The following is an 18698-nucleotide window of genomic DNA, read 5'->3' on the forward strand; positions in this document are numbered from 1 at the left end:
TTGAACCGCGGTCGCTGTGCTTTGCTAAGCTTGTTCTAAGTAAATGCTTTAGACCACTGAGCCATCTCACCAGCCCTGGCTTCCTTGGTTTTGCTCATTAATAATTGTGTTCCATTTTTTCCTTCCTGCCTATTGGATGTTCATTACATAAACGGAAATCATCAGGCCTCCAGAGGGAAAAGTCAAACATTTCTGTGCACAATTTGCAGCAGCTACGTAGGGAGGCGCCCTTGTCCACTCTTAGGCTTGGCATCTACCTCCGAGATCTGCCCTCTGACCCTAAAGCAATTACCGACGTCCTTGTCTCTCCCTACACACTGATCTCCAAGGCACTAGACTGACGCTGGTATTCTTTCTCCGGCTCAAGCTCCAACAGTGCCAGTAGACAGCTTCGTGATCGTAGGCAAACTATTTATTGTGTCATTGGATTGTCCCTGTTTATAAAAAGGACTTAACATCCCTATTGCATTCGGTTTGGGGGAGAAGTGGGGTCAACCCAAAAGCCGCCTAAGGCATTTAAACACTTGCTAACTAACCTGGCACACTTCCACCGCGCGTACTCGACAACTGAATGCACCTGCACCGGGACGCTGGCAAGCTAGCCGCAAAGCCGGGCGACAGCGCACGTGACCCGTGGGCCTTGTCCCGCAGGCCGACTGCGATTGGACAAAACCAAAGCCCCACCCGCAGCCCGCCGGCTCTCGTCAGCGGTTGGCTCCGGACCTCGCGCAGGCGTTCTTGTTGCTAGGCTCGCGAGGAGGGGGCGGGGCCACGCTGCGCGTGCGCAGCTCCGGCAGGACGCTTTCCGGTCGGGCGGGAGGAGGTGACGTCAGGAGCGGCGGCGGCGGGCCGGCTGGGGCCCCCTTCGCGCGGGGAGCGTGGAATCCATGGGCCCTGGAGTCGCGTCACCAGCCAGCGACTGGGTCTAGGCGGTGTGGGCCGAAGCGGGGAAGGCGGCAGTGGTGGCGACAGCTCTGGGGTCCGCGTCTCGGGGTGTGTCGGCTGCCGCTGCTGCTTGGGCTTGGTATGTACAGATGGCTGATTAGGATCCTCGGCACCATTTTCCGTTTCTGCGACCGCTCGGCGCCCCCTGCCCGGGCCCTGCTGAAGAGGCGGCGCTCGAACAGGTGAGAAGGAGAAGGGCCCGCGCGAGGCCCGGGCGTCCCCTCCCCCACGGCCGCGGTGCCCCGGTGACGTCGCGGCGCGCGGCCCCGGGGCCGGGAGGAGAGCGCCCCCCGCTGCGAGCGGCCGGCGAGCGTGGTCCGAGCCGGCTGCACCGGCCGGCTGCCTGCTCTGAGGCTCCGCGTGCGGACGCGGCGTGGCGGCGCGGGGTTCCGCAGCGCGCGCCCCCCCAGCTGTCACCCGCGGACGGCGGGGCGCGGTTGAGGGAAACGATGTTCCGAGCTTTGCCCAAAGTCGCGCCGACTGAAAACACTTCTAGCGCCGAGGAACAGCAGCTGTCTTGTTCGAAAACAGCTGTCAAACTGTGTGTTTGGGGCCGAAAGGGGGAGGGACCTGGTTGTGTGCTTTAGAATTGGTTAATGGGGTGGGGGGGATTAGGTACCACCCTCCTTTGAGAAATCAGTAGTGTGAAAGCTAAAATTTAGTTAAAATTTGAGGGGAAGTACGGATTGCTCTTGCTTGCCATCCGCTACCTTTGATAATGCCTCCCTTTGCGTAAGAATTAATGTAGAAAATAAAGTCCCATGGAAATTCCGTACACGTAATTTTTAGTGATCTAATTTCTTTTTTCTTTTTCTTTTCGTTTTATTTTTTGTTGCTAGGCCACCTGTATTGCCCACTCCACTGAGCCACGCCCCCAACCTAATTCTTTTTTTCTCTCCCTTTTCTCTTCCCTCCACTCCCCCTGGTCTTTCTTCCTTCTCATTTCTTTTTTGAGAGCAGCACTTGCGCAGGTTTAAGCACATTTTCTATCTTGGCCCCCAACCCCCAAGGACCTGGGGCGACAGACAGAACCTGGCTGATTTGAGTTTTCTAAGGGTCAAAGGAGGTAGCACGAAAGTTGGTATCTGGCAGCGAGAGGAAACCGAATGACTAATATAGGAATCTAGGATGTAGGTCATTGATGACTTTCGCTGTCGACGAAACTGTAGCCTCTGCGCTGGAGGCACTTAATTTATTCTTCCTTTCGGTCTTTTAGTTGGGTTGATGCTGTTACAAAGTGTCTAAACTGAAGCTTAGTGTATGTGGTGGACTGGTGTGCGAGGTCTGGAGCATGATAAACACTTGCTGCATGTTTGCTGAAGAAGACTGTCAAGTTTTTTCTGTTTAACCCCCCCCCCCCACACACCAGGTGTGGTGATCCACGCCTATAATCCTAGCAGCCAGAGGCTGAGGCAGGAGGATCACTGAGTGTGAGGCCAGTTTAGGCAATCAGTAAATATAAATAAATGAATTCCCCTGCCCAACTCAAGTTTGAGCCCAGGATCTTTGAATTGAGTTACATCCCCAGCCTTTGTTTTGACATGGGTGCCTTGCTATGTCACTAAACTGTCCACACTGGGCTTGAACTTTTGATCTTCATTCCTCGGCCCCCCAAAGTGCAGGGATCACAGACCTACACCATAGCTGCCGCACCCTGTGTCTTCTTTGCTCTTTTTGGTGCTAATTCTGCCAGTCAGAGGAACAAGGGTTTGGAGATCAAGCTGCTGTGCTTTTCCGTAGGTGTGTACATCCCACATCTCAAGTAGCTCTTCATGCTTGGGGGCGTAGCTCAGTGCTGGGGCGTTTGGCTTACAGCGTGTGAGCCAGTCGTGTCAAAATGAAGCCAGGAGGTCTTGAGGGGCACTTACATTTATAACCCAGCTGGGCATGATGGCCCAAGCCTGTAATCACAGCACTCAGGAAGCTGAGGCAGGAGGATTTTGAGTTGGAGGTCAGCTAAGCATCACAGCAAGCTCAAGGCCAGGCTGGGCAGCACAGCAAGATTTTAAAAAGACAAAAATGGTTTACAGTTATGTTCTTTCCTGATGTCTCTTTCTACTGATTTTTTTCCTAAATACGATTGATTTTAGGAATTCAAAAGAATGACTACTAGTGTATCATATGCCCTTAGCCTTTTTCATACAGGGGTCTGAAAACATGCCTGAATCCCAGCATCTTCATAATTACTGAAGTAGTCCCATGATCAGATACAGCTGGGGCTGGGGACGTAGCTCAGTGGCGCAGCATCTGCCTGGCAGTGCAAGGTTTGAGTTTGATTGCCGGTGGAGCGGGGAACCTATCAAGTGCAGTTAAAGATAGCACCCTGTTCTAGCTAAGAATACTTTTAATGCTGCTTCTGTTGTCACCTGAAGAGAAAGACAACTTTCTCTGCACATCATCTTTCAAAAGGAAAGTCTTTCGTTTTGGAATTTGAAGTTTCGTCAGGTTACAGGGATTCTCTTTTAAAACATCTGTTGGATCACATTTTTATGACAAAATGGATAGAAGAGGGTTATGTTGGATGATAAATAGGAAGGTTTGTTAGTTTGTTTTAGTGCTGGAGATTTAACCCAGAACATTGTATACACTAAGCACATAATTCTAATCTGAGCTACAGCCACAGCTTTGAATACTTCAGTTTATTCATAGAAATGGATGTGTGTACATATTCTATACTCGTGTACTTACATTCTTTCTCTCTTTTCAGCTCTGTGTTTTCTGCAGTGGACACTGATGAAATACCAGCTAAAAGGCCAAGATTAGGTACTAAATAGAAATTTTTAAAATTAGTTGTTAATAGAAAAATATGTGTGGAATGAAATTCAACAGGGAAAAAGTATATGGAGTGACAAGTCTCTTTCCTTACTCTTTTCTACTTTATCGTTTGCAGAGGTGGTCACTGTTAGTAGGGACTTGAGTGTTTTCAGATAAAGAAGGCTTTGTATTCTGCAGTTTAAAGTTCTAAATCCTCCTCCTAAACAGATGCTTTTTTTCTTTTTCATTTTTGAGAAGGGAACATTGTAAAAACTGCTTCAAACTGAGTGATTAAGTTCCTATGGCAGAGGGAACCAAGCTAATTTGTTGTCATGGATCTTTTACTTACCTGTAACTGAAGAGTTGGAAGAGAATAAAACTAGATTAAAAGGAAAAGGCGAGTAGCATACTGTATTTCTCTTTTTCAACAATCACTATGAATTTGTGTCTACTCTAGACATGATAATTGAATGTGAGATTATTCAGTATTTCATTTAATTCCAGTGACTACTTATTGAGAGTGTCTCAACGCTAAACAATGTGTTAGGTTCTATAAGAAATATAAAAATGCGTAAAACAAGGTCTTAGTAATTGAGGACCTTTTGTGATTGTCTGGTAGGGGTTTGAGATAAGTGTTAAACGATGAAGATATGTAAGAACTAAGAAAGGCAAAGTAGCAATCTTATGTAATTTAAAAGTGATTGAGAGGCTCAGTAAATTATTGTTACTATTTTTGAGACAAAGTCTTGTTTTGTAATTCAGACCCGTCTTAAACTCACTTTGTAGCCCACACGGGCCTTGAACTCACGAGATCTTCCTGCCTGGCCCCTGGAATGTGGAGTCCACAGGTGTGCACTGCCACACCCAGCCATTAAAATCTTCTGAAAGGCAGACTGTAAAAGGGAATCAAAGCCAAGGAGAAAGTGGTGGCTCACAAATACAAAACTTTTTAGTGAGTCTGTTAAAGTCTTATACCTTACTGACCAATAAACTGTCCTGTGTGGATGGCTGTCAAGCATTTAAAATATGGTTAACTTGAAATTTTAATTTTAATTAATTGAAACAGAATTAGTAGTTAACCACATATGGCTACCAGCTACTCTCCTGGGCATTACAGCTCGGTTGCTTTTGAAAGGAAAACAAAGCAAGGACAAAAGGAAAGAAAAGGGGTATCAGAGTAGCAGACTCATGATTTTACGGGTGAAAGGAATTTTAAGAGGTCAACTTCGACTGGTGTTAGCCCGGAAAGTAAGGTCATTCTTCCTCTAATATACAGACCTACCTTTCTCCTGTTTTTAAGAAAACTCAGCAAGCTCTTTTGATGTAATCTTAAGGCACACACAGTTGTAAACAAACCTTGTAAGGAAATAAAATATTGCAGTACTCGTGGTGCCTGCTGCTGAAGGGCCTGTGTGCTCAAGGGCCCCTCTTGGCCTCGGGTCCGGACAGTGAGCTGTGGGTTCTCTGGGTTAGAAAGCACAACAGGACAGAAGTGCTACCGGAGGACTCGGAGTGCTGTTCGATTCTAAAAACAAAAAGCAGTTTACTTGCAGACTTTGGTACCTTTTTCTCAAGTGGCAAACTATTTCAAGGTGTGGTCTACTTTACCTTGTACCATTTGCTGAAGTTATTTACCTGTCTTTTTGAAAAGTATTTATTTTGTGTATTCTTGAGCTCTTGCTGCTTAAAGCCATTATTTTGGGTGATTTTTCTGTGCAGTGGTAATGAGCGCATTGGAACACCCTTCCAATGAAGGAGAAGGAAGTTGTAGACAGTGGAGATGCGTAGGAAGTGGGGAAGTAGGGCTGTAAGAGGAGGAAGTGGGGAAGTCCTGAAATGTGCCCTTCCTCCTTGTTGACTTACTCATTTTGTAATCTTCGTGTTACCAAGAGGTCACTCTGAGATCCTCTAACACATGGACCCCCGTGGAGGGGTAGCCCAGTTCCATCGTAGATGGCTAGGAGCCGTGCATACACTACACCTCGCCAAGGGTTACAGAGCCCTACAAAAGGGCTTAGGCATTGCAGGCAACCTGTTGTTACCTGCCTGAGAAAGAAGGACGGAGCAGCAGCAAGTAAATGACAGAGCTTCCTTAGATTCTGTGAAGCTCCCCTCCCCACACGCGTGCACACACGTTCCTTGTTTAATTGTACCCTCACCTCTGGTAAAAACACATTCTACGTATTCTGGAAAGCTCACTGCTTAAGAGCTGCCATTACAAAACATTCTTTGTGAGTCAGTTTGTCATTGGCTAAGGTGATGGTTTTATGTTTTTGTATGATCTCTGCTATTTATTATAAAAACAAAAATCACAGTAGTGGAATTCTAGTTATGCAGTTACACGAAAATATTTTTGTAGATACTTTTTATTCCAGTGTTTGAAATAGGCCTTTCAATAAAAAACATAATGGAAGTTCTTCCCAAGTTGTCTTTTTTATTCCACTAGAAGTTTATTACTCTTTATTTATAGTTTGTGGCACTTTCTAGATTGCTTTATTCACCAAGTGAAAAGCCGTCTCTACAATGCTGCCAGCTTGTTCGGATTCCCATTCCAGCTGACCACGAAGCCCATGGTGACTTCTGCTTGTAACGGGACACGGAATGTGGCCCCTCCGGGAGAGGTCAGTCGGGCAGGGCTCCCCTGGGGATCATGTTTTGTTTTGTGTTACTTGGTGCTGGGAATTGAACTCAGGACTTTACTTATTGAAGTTAAATTTTAAAAAATAATAAGAATAAATTTTAGAAATACTATCTTTTGAGGAATGAAGGTACAGAATAAATTCTTTCCAGAAATGTTCATTCTTTATTACCTGTGCTACACAGGTCAAAAAATTAAAGGATAAAATTTAAATATTTTAAAAAATATTTGAAAATGATACTGACCAGGTGTGGTACATGCTTATAATCCTAGCACTGGGGAGGTTGAAGCAGGAGGATTGCTGCAAGTGCAGGCTATCCTGGGCTATATATAACAAGCTCAAGGACAGCCTGAACTGCCTGGTGAGACCCTCTCTCAAAAAACAAAAAGAAAAAAAAAAAGAAAAATTATTGCTTCTAATTTTCTTAAGCTCATGTAAAGATCCTGAAATTATCATTTTTTTTTATCATTTTGCGATCTTGACAAACCTTTGAGCTTAATATCACTTCTTTGAGCTAAGAAATAATTTCTAACAGTGATCTTTTTGTATGGTAAAACTCATTTTCAAAACTTAGATGCTAAAGAGGTGATTCTGTTTGATTTTAAGGTATTTTCGAGCTCTTCATCTTGTGAACTGAAAGGTTCTGCCTCCAGGAACAACATGCTGAAACTGGGTGAGTGAGAGGAAGACCAGAGCTAGGCTGGATGAGCACAGAGACGTACTTTCTCTGCCGTTCTGAAAGGCAGGTCCAGGTTGAGTGGGTATTAGCTAAGGTTCTCAGGACCGAAGTGTTTCAGATTTTAGAGTTTCGACGCAAAACTCTGAAATCTGCAGTCAGATACTTTTTAAGCATCAATACTTAGATCTTCAGATAAGGATCTCAACTCGGACCTTTTCTTTGGAATTATTGACTGTAAGTTCACTGTTGTGTTCTCTGTTTGCTTTCTCAGTGTGCTTAATGTAACTTAGATCAAACCTCAGTCATTTAAAAAAATATTTCCTGAGAGTGTACTCTGTACTAGGCGCCGTGCTGTTGTCAGTAATAATGAAAGCATGAAGCCCGTCCCTGCCCTTGAGGGGCTCATCTTCTGCTTGTGGAGCAGCCCTGGGCTCCCAGGTCCTGCGCTTATGTGGACTAGAACTTTTCCATCTTGTCATTACATCCTGCAGTGAAGTCACAATTATTTCTGTATGATACAAAATGCTGTGTTGGGGAAAAGTAGGGAGAAGCTAGAGTTCTGAGACGTGGTACTGATGTGTGCTATATAATGAGGCTTATAAAATCCTAGAGGACTGGCAAGCCCAAGGGCCTGAGTTCAATCCCCAGTTCACCAAAAAAAAAAAAAAAAATCCTACAGGAAGGAGAAATTAGAAAAATGATGTATATTAGCTTTTTCTTGCTGGGACAAAGCCCCCACGACTTGAGATTTTTATCTTGGATCACAGTTGGAGAGGGTACAGTTGCTGTTTGGCTAGCTCTGAGACCAAAAAGGCAGGGCAGAAGGCCCTCATGGTGAAAGCTGTCTGACTCATGGCAGCCAGGAGCAGAGAGGGAAGAACCAGAGCCAGAGATACACCCTCCAAAGGCCTCCCCAGCGGATCACCTCCTCCAGACCGGCCCCACTGCGTAAGTGCATGTTCAGCTGTGCGCGCATCATGAACTGATTGACCCCCTGATGAGCACAGCGTCCTGTGGTCCGTCCGCCTTCCAGATTGTCACCTACGAGCTCCTGAGGCTTTTGGGAACATTTGACTTCTATACCCCAGCACAATATTGGGAAAGTGGTGGGCTCAGGAGCCAGAGTGTAAGAAGCGAAGAAATGCTGTGTACATTGGAGTTAAACTCCTCCAGTATCTGTGGTGCAGAGAAGACCAAGGAAGAATAAACACATACCCGGTCTGAGGATCTAGAGTCCCAAAGGATTTGAAACAAAGATGGTGTTTGAATTCTTTTATTTCAAAAGTTGCTACAAGTTGAATTTGATCTGTTCATGTTTGAATATTAATTTGTTGTTGTTGCTATTACTTGTTATGGCGCTAGGGATCACGCCCAGGTCTTGTGTCTGTGCAAGGGCTGTCCCGCTGAGCTGCGCTCCCAGCCTGTGGTAGTGCTTTGTCATCCACTTTTTGCATTTATGCTGCGTTCTCATACTGTCAACTCATAGAGAGAATTTTAGAAAATGACTCTTAGTTCTGTAAATCGCTCACAGATTTTTTTTTGTCCTAATGCAGGCTGTTCACAAGGGTTTTTTCTTTCTTTCTTTCACAATCACAAATACATTCTTCAGGTAATAAATCTCCCAATGGAATAAGCGACTATCCAAAGATCAGAGTGATGGTAGCACGAGATCAGCCACGAAGAGTCCTGCCCTCGTCTGGGTAAGTGTCGGGTTCTGCCTTTCAGGAAGAGGAAACTCGGGTCCTTCTCGGGTGCTTTCTCCAGCCACGCACACTCACTTGTGTACTCCTGTGTAGCACCTTTAGGTACACTGAGGTTTAGGACTCGCCCAGTGTCACACAACAAGAGACTTGAACTTTTGGTTTGTTTTTTAGGCTTTTTGTTTTGTTTTGGTTTTTGAGATGGGGTCTTACTATGTCGTACAAGCTGGCCTTGAACTCACTGTGTGGTCCAGGCTGGCCTTGAACTCACAGTGATCTTCTTGCCTCAGCCTCCTGAGTGCTGAGATTGCAGGTGTGCACCACCATACCTGGCAGTTGAACTTTTTCTACTATACAATATGCCCATAGCCTGATCTGATTTGTTTTAAAAGAATTGTTACTTTCTTAAGTTTTTAAAAGAATATAACTTGCATACAGAGAAGTATGGGTATCAATAAGATAAGTTTTGCACACTGACCACTATACCGGTCGGTTCTGTAGAATGTTCTTTTTTTTTTATTCCAGTACTGAAGATTGAACCCAGGCCTATGTACTGAGCTGTAACCTCAGACCTTTTTAGGTTTTGAGGGCCAGGGGGTCTCATTGAGTCACTAAATTGCCCACGCTGAGCTTACAGTCCTCCTACCTCAATCCCCAGGAGTGCTGGGATTACAGGCATATGCCACCTTGTTTGGCTCCTTTTTATTTTATTAGTATTTTTTTTCTTTCCTTTTTCTGTGTTCTCACTTTCTAATATCCTGTAGATAGATGTTAGACTTTGTGAGTTGATACAATTTTCCTGTTTGAGAACACGCTTTGTGTGGTAGCCTTGAATTTGAGGTCTGTTTGTTTACTAGTGCATATTGTGCATATTAACAGGTTGCATTTTATTACATAACGTGTATGGATATAGCACACTTTGGTCATTTCCACCTCCTCTTCCCTGCTTGCACTTGCATTCCCCTCCTGCTGTTCACTTACTCTTCTCTAATAGTCTGCCTTCTACTTTTATTCATCAGCCTCTGTTTTGGGGTTTTTTGTTTTGTTTTGTTTTGTTTTGGTATTTTGAGACAGGGCCTTGCTGTGTAGTCCATTCTTGTAAAGTACGAGGTCTCACTACACAGATCAGACTCGTAGTGCTTCTGTTTTCAGCCTCCCAAGTGCTGGGATTACAGGCATGCACTACCATGCCATCATGCCTGCACTCAGTCACAGTCTCAGTGCGTCCTGGGGGCAGGACCGGCACGGCATGCCAGGGATTGAACTCCAGCCGATGAGCTCTGCCTAAGCAGGCGCTTTAGTCCGTTGCGCTATTAGGCTGGAGCAGTTTTGTTTTATTTTATTTTATTTTATTTTATTTATTTATTTTTGTAGATTCCACATGTGAGAGATAATATGTAATATTTGTCTGACTTATTTCTCTTAACATCTGTCTCCATTTGATCTATTTTCCTGTAGATGACATGACTGCACATTGTGGCTAATTATACTCCATTGTGTATAGCACATTTTTTCAATCCCTTCGTTCATGGGTGGACACCTAGGCTGGTTCCATAGCTTAGCTCTTGTAAGCTGGGCCGTAATATGTGTGTGCAAGTATCTCTCTACCATGCAGACTCTAATTCTGTCATGTATAGACCTAGAAGCAGTAGAGCTGGGTCAAGTTGTAGCTCTGTTTCTAGTCTTTTGAGGCTCCAGTCTACTGAATTCCATAGCGACTCTACGACTTAACATCACCACCAGTAGTGTATAAGGGTTCCTTTTTCACAGCATCCTTGTCAACATTCATTCATTTCCAGTGCTGGAGGCAGAGGAATAGAATGCAGCGTGCTCTGCACTGAGCTACCTTCCTAGGCCCTTTTTTTTTTGTTTTTAAATTTTGAGACAAGTCTTACTGATTGTCCAGGGTAGTCTTGAATTTGAGTCCTCCTGCCGAAGTTTCATGACTAGGATTACAGGTGTGTAGCAGTGTGCCTGGCTGACCTGTAATTATTTCAAAGGTTTGAAGTACGTTGTTTAATTTCTAACTATTTGGAACATTCTAGATACCTGATTCTAATTTAATTATTTTATAGTCAGAGCATATACTTGGTATGACTTTGGTTTAATGTTTGTTAACTATTTGGTTTGGTTTGGTTTTTTGAGACAGGACATTGCTGTGTGCCCCAATCGGCCTCCAACTCCTGCCTCAGCCTCCTGAGTACTGGGAGTCCAGGGTGTGGCCCCATGCCTGGTCCTTGACTCCATTTCACCAGTTGTTATTTTGCTACACTTACTTCTATCACTCTTTGTCATATGTGCATAATTTTTTCTGAACAATTTGAGAATATGTCTTTGACTTTTAGCTCTTAATTTTAAATACTTGAGTGTATTTCTTAAGAACCAGTTCATATCCAGGCATTGTAGCACATATTCATAATCCTGTAATTTGGGAGGCTGATGAATGGATCATGAATTTAATCCTATCTGAGTGACTTGACAAAACCTTATCTCAAAACTGAAAAATAGGGGCCGGGGAGCTGGCTCAGTGGAATAAGTGCTTGCCTGGCAAGCGCAGGGGCCTGAGTTCACTCCCCAGTTCCACCAAAAAAACCTGAAAAATGTTGAAAAAGGGCTGGGGTGTAGCTCAGCAGTCGATCACTTGCCTCACAAGTGTGAAGCCCTGGGTTCAACCCCCACCCCAAATGTAAAAGATAATAATTGATTTATATCATCATAGAGTACAAAAACAAAGACTTTAGTATCAGTATGTATTCTTACCTGGCAGAGGGAGACAACATGATGAGTATACATTCTCGTGTGATGCACAGCTCTCATTTGAGTTTTTCCGTGATAGCTTTTCTCTCCACCTCGGACCAGGTTGTAGTGCAAATTAAGTCCTGAATCTAGTCTTCACATCTCTTTGATTTACGTTAATCTGCAACACCTCCTTAGTCTTTTTTTGTCGTTGACCACACTAATATGTTATTTTTGTCTGATGTTTACTCAGGATCTGCTTCAGTGTCAGTATTTTTGTAGCAGTGCTACCTGATGGTATGCACTTCTTAGGCTGCTACATCAGTCACAGTGTGCTATGTTTGTTCTGTTGCTGGTCATGGCAGGAAAGGAGAGACAACCGGTTCTGGCAGCAGTTTCTGTGCCTTCGGAAGTTCCAGTGCTTTGGTTCTTTAGCCCTTATTAATTTTATCTATTTTTAATACTGAGTAAAATGTATCACTTTAGGGCTAGTCAGTCTTTTTTAAAATTAATTTTATTAAGAAAGAAATAGCAATGAGACAGTTTCAAGACAGGATAAAAGGACAGTTACAATAATTAATACATGGCATATTGTTGTCTTCATAGTACAAGATGCAGACACGAAATCTTGTCTGTGGGCTGGTCAGTCTTTACAATTCTCTAATATTAATCATTTTCTTTGAGACAGAGTCTTACTACATAGTTTTAGGCTGGCCTCAAAATTACGGCAATCCTCCTGCCTCAGCCTCCTGAGTGCTAAGATTATAGGCATGTACCACCACTGTTTTTTTGTTTTTTTGTTTTTTTTTAAGCAGTCCTGGTAATTAATTGCAGGGCTTCAGTATGCTAAGCACTCAGTTCCATCACTGAGATATCCCACCTCCTCCTTTTTTCCACTTAAGACAGGATCTCACTATGTTGTGCAGGATGGCTTTGAATTCCAAAGCTCAAGGTAATCCTCCTGCCTCAGCCTCCCAAGTGGCTAGGGCTCTAGACACATCCCACTGTGCCCAGCCTAGCATTTATTAATTTAGCATTCAGGATCATGGCTGTTGGTATCAGTCTGTACCCAGGGAGAGTGATGAAACGATGGAGCATCTCTTTTCACAGATGTTAAAGTCCAGCGTGGGATATGGACATACACAAATAATCTCACCAATAATTAATTCCCACGTTACCCAGTGACTAGAGAAAGAGTACGGGAGGGTGCTGTGAATGTGGGCGCTCACACTGGGCCGATGGTAGAAATCAGCTGTGCGGAAGAGGGCTTCGCTGCAGCGTAGGCCTGCCTTGCACAGGGGCGCTACGGGCTTGAGGGTGGCTCTCACGGACCCTCAGCAGGAGCAGTCAGGGCTGTGTCCCCTCAGCGTGGTCTAGAAGCATAAATCTCAGCCCTTGGAGCGCTTCGGTGAGAATTTTCTTCTTTCTCTCAGTTTTTCTTTGAACTCAGAAGGCTACAATAGAAGACCTATTGGCCGTCGCTATAGCAAAGGCAACACGGAGAGTTCCTCGCTGTGGAGACCGCAGGAGCAGGCTGTCACCGAGATAGCAACTGAAGAGGGTGGCAAGGGCCTGAGGCGTCCCCACTGCACTGTGGAGGAAGTAAGTCTTTTTAGGTTGATTTCTTTAAAAAATTTTGCATGATTTTTGGGAGAATGAATTAATATATGGCTGTGGTGTAAGATTCTGGAGCTACATAGGATGTGCAGTGACTATGTCTCCAGTGTCCCTGCCACACCTGGCCTCACTGCCCTGTGGGACTACGCTCTGGGCAGCCACTGTGAGCGCTGCACGTCCTCCTGTAGGAGGTCTGTGGACCTGCACCAGTCACCGCCCAGTCGTTCTTGGGTGCCTGAATTACCTAACTCGTTTCTTGGCTAAACATTCATACTGGTGACTCGTAAGGGAAGTAGGTGGCATGTGTCTGTGCTTTTTCCTTCCCCTTTCAGAGCATTTACCGTGACAGAGAGATACTTTTCACTTCTCTCTTGAGGTCTTCATTTATTCCAGGAAAATTTAATTATTTTGTATCTGACATTTCACAGAGCCAGCCACTATTTTAACTTACTAGGTGATTTCCTGAGACAGTTGGGGTCTTCTGTCTTTTTGAGACAGGGTGCATTAATGCTATTCAATCTGGCCTTGAACTCACTGTAGCCAAGGCAGTGATCCTTCTGCCTCAGCCTACCGAGCGCTTGGATTAGAGGCCTGCACCCCCACATCCAGCCTGAGACACTTGTTTACTTTATCGCAGAACTATGTATGTGAGTTCCAGGTACTGTGGTAGTTACCTGTAGTTCAGACTTGAGTAAAATGTATTGCCTGCCCTCTAGGAGTTTGAACTCAACCAACAGGTAGAGAGAGGAAAAGACCTTAGCCCTGGAGCAGACTTGGAAGAAGAATCGTTAAAGGTGTCAGGGTGGTAGGAGAGGAGAGCAGAGAAGGGCTGCGCAAATGCGTGCACAGAGAACACCGTCTGGGGTGCCTGCCCTGAGTGTAATGCGGTAGTGGGAAGAGCCCAAGGCCCAGGTTTCAGCCTTGGGTAACTGTGTCACTGACCACGATGCCCTGCCCTATGTGTTTAGGGAGAAGATGATGACCTCAGTTTTGGACATTGTTTAAAGTACCCGTGAAACACGCAAGAAGACTTCTCCTGTAGACTCTTGGATATAGGTGATGGTAGATCTAAGAAGAAGGCAGAGTTGGAGACACATTCTGACATTTTTGTGTATTGACATTTTTTTTTTAAATAAGTGCACAAATCATACCTTTATTTTTATGTATTTGGTTGTTACAGGGTCTCACTATGCAGCTCAGACTCTTAGTAATCCTGTTTTCAGCCTCCCCACTACTGGGATTACAGGTGTATGCCCCTATGCCCGGGCTCTGGCCAGCTCAGCCTGCCCTGGGGGCGGGACTGGCACATGGTGCTGGGGATCAAACCAAGGTCCCTGCGCTTGCCTGAGCTTGCCTAAGCAGGCGCTTTAGTCTGCTGAGCTATCTCACCAGCCCTGTTTATTGATGTTTAAATCAGGAGAACTAATGATATTTTTCAGAGAAAGAATGTAGCATGAACAGAGATTTGGGCAAAACCATCAGAATGTATGGCAGGCAGAAGAAGGAATAAGCTGCTGTGGAGAGTGAGAAGAAAATGAAAATTTACTGTCCGGGAGGGCAAGGCAAGGTCAGCGGGGAGAGAGGCCCAAGCGAGCATGCATAATCTCACAGCTGAGAATGTTCGTTCCTCTCCAGGGTCACTGCTGGAAGGTCACTGCTGACTTTGCAAGTGGAAAGTTCTGGTTATGCAAATGGAGTGTTTCTGCTCTTTTTTTGTGTGGTTTCTCTTTTTTTATTCAGCCCTGTCAGGTGCCATCAAGATCTAGCAGGTCATGTAGCGAGTGAAGTGGGGTGCAGGACATAGAATCACAGATTCATGATTCAGTTTTCAAAAACGGTCAGAATTTGGGGTTTTGGGTTTTCTGTTTGTTTTTTGTGACAAGATCTTGCTGTGTAGTTCAAGCTGGCCTGGACTCACTATGTGGCCCAGGCTGGCCTCAAACTCTTAGTGATTCTCCTGCCTCAGCCTCCTGAGTGCTGGGATTAGAGGTGTGCACCACCACTCCTGGCTGTTTTTTTAATTTGTAAACTTAGAAGTTAATTCAAAGAAAATTTAAAAACATTATGCTGGCACTTGAAACACATCTGTAGACTGCATTTGAGCTGTTAATCTCTGATTATGATTCAATTTTAGGTTTAGTGTGCCAGTATTTATCTTGCATGCTTTTCTTTTATTCAGGGTGTTCAAAAAGAAGAAAAAGAGAAGTACCAGAGGTTATTAGAGCGACTCAAAGAAAGTGGTCCCGGGAGCTCTGTCTCTCCTGGTGCTTCACACCATCACAGGTAAAAATGAGATAATAATATAAATGCCTTGCTAGTGTCTCTTTGTTGTGGAAGGGTTGGTAAGAAGGGCTTGGTGAACAAAGGCCCTCACTGAGCAGACGTGGTGTTGCACAGGCGCAGTCTCAGCACCCCGAGGGCGGGGCGGGTTGAAGCGCAGGCTGGGCAACTTCATGACTTGGAGAGATCTGGCGTCAAAGTAAAAAGGTGAAGGAGGGCTGGGAATGTAATTCAGCACAGTGGCCATAGGTTCAGTCTGCAACACTGTAAACCAGAAAAAGAAAGACTGACCTTGACAGCTGTAGCCCTGGAGTTTGGCTGGAGAGTGTATCTAGTAATGCCTCCCTGAGACCCAGTGGCTTTTTACAAAGCAGACTGTTTTATCTTGGGGGCAGCATCATTAGATCAACCTTGAACTGATCCTCACCTCGGCCTCCTGAGTGACTGTGATTACTGACATGGCCCACCACGCCTGGCTGCAGAACAGTTTGTTCACTCTGAACTCCTTTGTCCAAGTGAGCTCCTAATGAATTCCACTCTGGAAAAGTGGGTCACCAGTGGAAGCCGAGCTTCTAGGGTGCAGAGTGTTTGCAGCCTCCCCGACACACATTCCTACCCACGGGCGCTGTCGCTCTTGTTCTCGTTCTTCCTGCTGCTGCTTTCCTGCCCACTTTTGCTGCCCTTCCTTTCTTTCCTTCTCTCTCCTTCTCCTTATAGTCTCTGATATTTTACTTTTCCTTTTCCTCTGCTCCAATCCCCACCTCATAATCGGCACGCATGGTCCCTACAGATGTTAACGATTGCACATCAGCACTCTGGGAAAGTCTCCATTGCAGAGATCAAAGTCACAGAGTCGGATTATTGTTAATTAACTCCAGTGATTGGTGTAACTAGAAGAGAGCAGTCGGCAGTGGGGACGAAGGTGCAGATCGTGTGAGCTCAGGCTGCAGGTGCGCTCGCTAGTTCCAACAAGTAGCGTGCACATCCACAGCTGCGCAGGTTATGCAGCGGCAAGGTGGAGGTTGGCGTTCTAGCTTAGTAGGTACAGATAACAGGTTCTCTTAGAGCTGTAATTTTGGTTGTGAACGATTTTACAGTTTTGTTTACATCTTAGTATAGTGAGTCAGTATTAATTTTCCATTTTGACAAACAGTATACTTAATGAACGAGTTTCATTTTGACAGAAATCTTCAGACCGTTTTTGCTTTGTTATATTTCTACTTTTAAATAATTCATATTTCATTTTGTTATTTTTTTATTTTATTGTTCTGAAGGTGAAACCCAGCCCTTGCCCATGCTGTGCTCTGTGCCACCAACTCTTTTCATCTCTGAATTTGAGTTTTATCACACTAAAATATTTTAATCAAATAGGCACTGGGAATAAAGAACATCCAGTTGTAGAAATACACTGGAGCAAGCTGGGGAGATAGCTAAGTGGCATAAGCACCTGCCTAGCAAGCACAGGGTCCCAAATACAATCCCTAGCACCAGGGGGAAAAAAAGAGAGAGAGAGAAAGCTAAACTTCAGAAATACACTGGAATAAAAACTTTTAAAAAAGAAAGAGAAATACACTGGAGGGGCCGGGCATGGTGGCACACTCCTATAATCCCAGCACTTGGGAGGCTGGGGCAGGAAGATCTCTGCAAATTTGACCAGTCTACGCTATGTAGCGAGTTCAAGGCCAGCATGAACTACATAATGAGACCTGGTCTCAAAAAAGAAAAACAGAAATATGGAGGCTAGGTAACTTGAGTGTGCAGTAGAACCAGAGTTAGGCTCTACTGCGTTGCTCCCTCCCTGTTGGAGTTTGATGTTACAGAGCAGGCAGTAACCCTGGTTAGAGAAGCTTGTCAGACAATAATGAATGTTTATGGTGCGCTGTCCTTGGGTATTTGATCTTCCTCATTTTTTGTGTTTCTCAGTTCACAAAGAAATCACATGGACACTTTGAAGACCAAAGGCTGGGTGGGAGAGCAGAACCATGGAGTCAGAGCAACGCACCTCGTTCCAAAACAGTGTGAGTTGCAGGTGTAGCCCTGCTAACTGCCAGCTTTTGTCCATGGTAGAGTCTGCCTGGGCCAGGCTGAGCTCGACACTCGAGGTATGATCAAAAAATACAGCGAATGCTACAGAGATCTTGGGTAGAGAAGTTGCAGCTCAGCCCTTAGCACAGTGAGGTCAGTGTGGTGCAGTCAGTGGCTGTGAGTGAGGGTTGAAAGAAGGCGTGTTTTAAACTGTGCCCTGAATCATGGCTCAGACAACACATTTCATTGGCATTGCGCAATCCTGCTGTATCAGATTCTAGCTTTTTAAGACATGTCATCACAGGAGATGAAACTCATGTCTGGTGGTGATCCTGAGACCAAGGCTCATAGTTCTCAGTGGAAGTCACCCAGTTTCCTCGTGCGCCAATCAAGACCCAGCGTCAGGGTGCTGTTGGTTGTGGGTCTTAACCTTGACAGAATGCTGTGAGCCAGGTCTGGATCTGGGAATGCTGTAGTCAACTCTGAATATTATAACAGCTTTTCATTGAAGAAACAGTATCACTGAGGCTGAGCAAGAGTCACTGAGGCTGAGCAAGAGGATCATGAGTTCTAGGCCAGCGTGGGCTACATAGTGAGTTCAGGGCCACTTGGAATACATAGTGAGACCCTGCTTCAAAAGAAAAGGAAATGATGTTCAGAGTAAAAGGCCTGAGAAATGGGTAGTTTTTTCCGCCACTGGGACAGTGCTGCATGTCACATACCACTTCTGGTATAGCTGTTCTTGTCAAGTAAAAACGTGGTACTGTGCCTTCATCCACCTGGTGTACTGGCTGAGTTGCTGCGCAACTTCAGGTCCATCTCCCAAGTCAGTGACCATGAAAGGTAAGTGCGTCGAAGCGCTGCAGGCCACTGATGCAGCCACAACACTAATGGTGCAAGGAGGACTTCAGGAGCTGCCTCAGACAGAGGCAAGAATGACAGGTATTCTCAAAGTGAAGGGAGGTATTTTGAGGGAGATTAGTGACAGTGTATCTCACTGTAATTAAAAAACTTTTTAGACATTCACTGTATTTTTTGATCATACTCAAAAGTGAAACACAATGTGCCAAGGTGTAAAAGGCTGTCACATCTCACCGATTGATGGTACCTGTCTAGTACTCAGTGTTTCACTTTAAAGACTCCCTAAAAATACAATAAAAAAAAAAAATTCCAAGTCAATGCTCTTTATAATTGTCCTAGGCTCATACTGTACATACTAGTGTGTTTTGTGAGGCTGCAATACACTTATGTTCCTTATGTTTGTCTACTAACTGCCCACTGAATGAGTCACCAAATGAGGTGATACTAGTTTATGCTAAAGAT

The 18698-nt window shown here is 44.8% G+C and overlaps 1 protein-coding gene across 5 annotated transcripts in view; it reads left to right on the forward strand.

The window, feature by feature from the left end:
* The first annotated feature begins 471 nt into the window (after positions 1 to 471).
* Senp2 (SUMO1/sentrin/SMT3 specific peptidase 2) overlaps positions 472 to 18698 on the forward strand; it is a 34672-nt gene continuing 16445 nt past the window's right edge. For 2 of the 5 annotated variants that reach the window (XM_023700915.1, XM_023700916.1), the window contains exons 1-8: positions 472 to 1127; positions 3653 to 3708; positions 6187 to 6320; positions 6945 to 7011; positions 8627 to 8717; positions 12887 to 13055; positions 15250 to 15353; positions 17274 to 17368. In XM_023700915.1, the coding sequence (XP_023556683.1) occupies positions 1027 to 1127; positions 3653 to 3708; positions 6187 to 6320; positions 6945 to 7011; positions 8627 to 8717; positions 12887 to 13055; positions 15250 to 15353; positions 17274 to 17368 (817 nt within the window). In that variant the 5' untranslated portion in view covers positions 472 to 1026. Of the gene's footprint in view, positions 1128 to 3652; positions 3709 to 6169; positions 6321 to 6944; positions 7012 to 8626; positions 8718 to 12886; positions 13056 to 15249; positions 15354 to 17273; positions 17369 to 18698 lie in introns of all 5 variants that reach the window. The other 3 variants (XM_023700914.1, XM_004640874.3, XM_023700917.1) reach the window with 3 other exon arrangements.

This window comes from Octodon degus, unplaced genomic scaffold (genome assembly GCF_000260255.1).
Source record: "Octodon degus isolate 3935 unplaced genomic scaffold, OctDeg1.0 scaffold00128, whole genome shotgun sequence".
In the NCBI taxonomy this organism is placed as follows: domain Eukaryota; kingdom Metazoa; phylum Chordata; class Mammalia; order Rodentia; family Octodontidae; genus Octodon; species Octodon degus.